This window comes from Microchirus variegatus, assembly GCF_963457635.1.
Source record: "Microchirus variegatus genome assembly, chromosome: 1".
NCBI classification, from domain to species: Eukaryota; Metazoa; Chordata; class Actinopteri; order Pleuronectiformes; family Soleidae; genus Microchirus; species Microchirus variegatus.
Genome location: NC_139802.1, coordinates 41,826,593 through 41,829,092, shown reverse-complemented (window position 1 = coordinate 41,829,092; position 2,500 = coordinate 41,826,593). Strand labels below are relative to the sequence as shown.

General features: G+C 42.8%; 1 protein-coding gene across 1 annotated transcript in view; it reads right to left on the bottom strand.

The window, feature by feature from the left end:
* The window catches only part of slc12a2 (solute carrier family 12 member 2), a gene marked incomplete at both ends in the record, with an annotated part of 55,896 nt that overhangs the window by 24,511 nt on the left and 28,885 nt on the right, over positions 1-2,500 (bottom strand). Inside the window, 5 exons of the mRNA XM_083889298.1 lie at positions 1,009-1,110; positions 1,744-1,867; positions 1,963-2,070; positions 2,173-2,333; positions 2,424-2,500. The exon at positions 2,424-2,500 is cut by the window's right edge and continues 8 nt beyond it. Coding sequence (XP_083745424.1) covers positions 1,009-1,110; positions 1,744-1,867; positions 1,963-2,070; positions 2,173-2,333; positions 2,424-2,500 — 572 coding nt within the window. The remainder of the gene's footprint in view (positions 1-1,008; positions 1,111-1,743; positions 1,868-1,962; positions 2,071-2,172; positions 2,334-2,423) is intronic.

Genomic DNA, 2,500 nt, shown 5'->3' with positions numbered 1-2,500 from the left:
ATCATTTACGTGGACGCAAAACGAAACGATCAGATTGTGTTGTGTGTGTACACACGAATCCTCCAGAAGAAGAAACAGAAGAAGCTTCACTTCCTGTTCTGTAGTAAACAAACGATTTATGCGTCTGTCTCTGTCCACTATCCATCTCATTTTCCTCCTCTTCCGTGTCTGTGACTTTCCTGTTCATTATCCTTTTTTGGAATAAAAAATGGAGCAGCAATAAAAACGAAATACGTCACGTTTTACGTGGCTCGGACACGTGACGGCACCAAACCAGTAAGTCTTGATCCACGCAAACATCTTTACTATTATAATAATAATAATAATATTAATAATAATACAACCGTTTTAACTGAGGATCAGTAACATTTTACGGAATCTAGATGTGTCATTTCATCAGATATGTCAATATGTCACAAATGCAACGTTTTTACAAAATAAAAGCTTTCTAGAATTTTGGTTACCTGAACAAGGCTTTTATTGTGAAATATTCACAGGAGCAGCAGATGCATGGTTTCACGCTGGCATTTAGCTGAGCACAAAGAAAGTATTACAAATACCGTGGCCATTTTTAAAGGCAAACCTCATGTAAAACAGAACAGCAGCTGTCACACGCTGGCACTGCACGTGAAGCCAGGCTTAAATGCATCTGCCATATACTGTGGTAGCCATCCCATAATTTCATAATAACTGTTTTCTCGGTCTTATTCCTTGTTGCAAATGTAATGCAGTAATTACTAGGTAATAATAACTACATCAGAGGTCCTGTGAGCAGTCTCACCGGTCTTGTGAGATGTCAAAAAATGACTCTAAGCTCTTTGATGGACTCTGTAGCTCTAAGCGCTTCAGACAATCTCCTTTGAAACCCCATCACTTTCTATTAGATTCAAAATTAAGAAACACAGGGCTCACGATCTGATGATCTGCCGGTTTTTAAAAGCCAGACAAAGGGAAGGGTCCTGTTTTTTTTTGTTGTTTTTTTGTCCTGGTTCTGAGTCTCGATCTTACCTGGTGAGTTAGCCAGTGAGGCGTGGAACACGGAGAAGTTGATGAGGGCATAGGAGGCCAAGAAGAAGTTGGAGATGATCGGGGCGATCGCGTTCAACTCGGCTGCAACGAGAAACACAACAACACAGTCAACACAACACAGATTAGAGGGCTGAAGCAGCCAGAGATTTGACGCCATTTTGGAAATGGGGGTTTTTTCCACAGTCGAGACTGGGACAAAACAACGACAGACACGCGACGTCAAGCAGTTTTTGTGTACGGGTTAGGGTTCAACATGGTTGCCACCAAAGGGCAGCTGTCTTTCAATTTGGCTGTTGCATCGATTTTAAGTGACTTGCTCCATGGAACTCCGGGCGAAAATCATTAAGACTCCATTACGAGATCGCCACCATTAATTAATTAATGAATGAATGAAATAATTCATTAATTAAATAATGATATGTCGAGTACAACAAAACATCTAGGACAGTGGTCAGCAAATGGCAGCCAGGAGGTCCGGTAGATGAATTCAAAAATCGGATTTGGTTCGGAAAACGTTTCGCAAAAAATGATTTGCTTTTCTTCTCCAAAACAACAGTCGTGCAGAATTCAGTGCCTTTTATTCTGAAAAACTATGAACTGAGGTAAAGAGCCCTTTAAATAAATGAGTAAAAGTCTATGGGGCGTCTTAAACAAGTCATTTTTGAACAAGATTGTTTAGTTTAGATTATAAATGTGCAGTGCGTGCAGCCATACCAATGAGGATGAAGGCCAGGGCGATACAAAAGGTCAGGATGTAGCCTCGCAGGGGCTCGTTGTTCTTGCCGTAGCCTTTGGCAAAGATGCCGATGCCGGGGTAGATATTGTCCTTACACAAAGCCTGTGGAAATGTCACATTACGTTGAGTTATTTCAACGTGAAACACGATAGAAATCTGAAATTAACTGCATATTTGTCACCCTGATGTCGTTTTACCTGGAAGACTTTGGGCGCACTGACTAAAGAAGCCAGAGCCGAGGAGAGAGTGGCGGAGAAGATCCCAGCGGTGATGATCGGCCCGAAAGCCGAGGCCATGCTCATCGCCTGAACGCAGGATTCGGCAGCGGGAAAAACGCAATTGTTTTAGACTTTACTCTGAAACGTTCGTTATATAGTCTTCAAACCTCACCGAGAGCCGCTTCATACCTGGAAGTCATTGTGGAGTCCGTAGCGGCAGCTGTCTTTTTCAGTGACGCAGGAAGAGAAGTCGTAGCCGAATTTGCAGGAGGCTACGCTGCAGTTCGCTTGAAGCACGGAAGTGAGCGTGTGGTTGTCGATTCCGCTGGCGTCTCTCACGAGACAGGAGCCTGTTGTTGTTGTTGTTATAAATGCATTATATTCAAATTCAAACCAACGACTATAGAGACTAATACGATAAATAGCCACGGCTACAGTACCTGTCGATACAGCTACACCCAGGTAGACTATCCCCGTGATCAAGATAGCCAGAAGAGTTCCTCTGGGAATGGCTAAT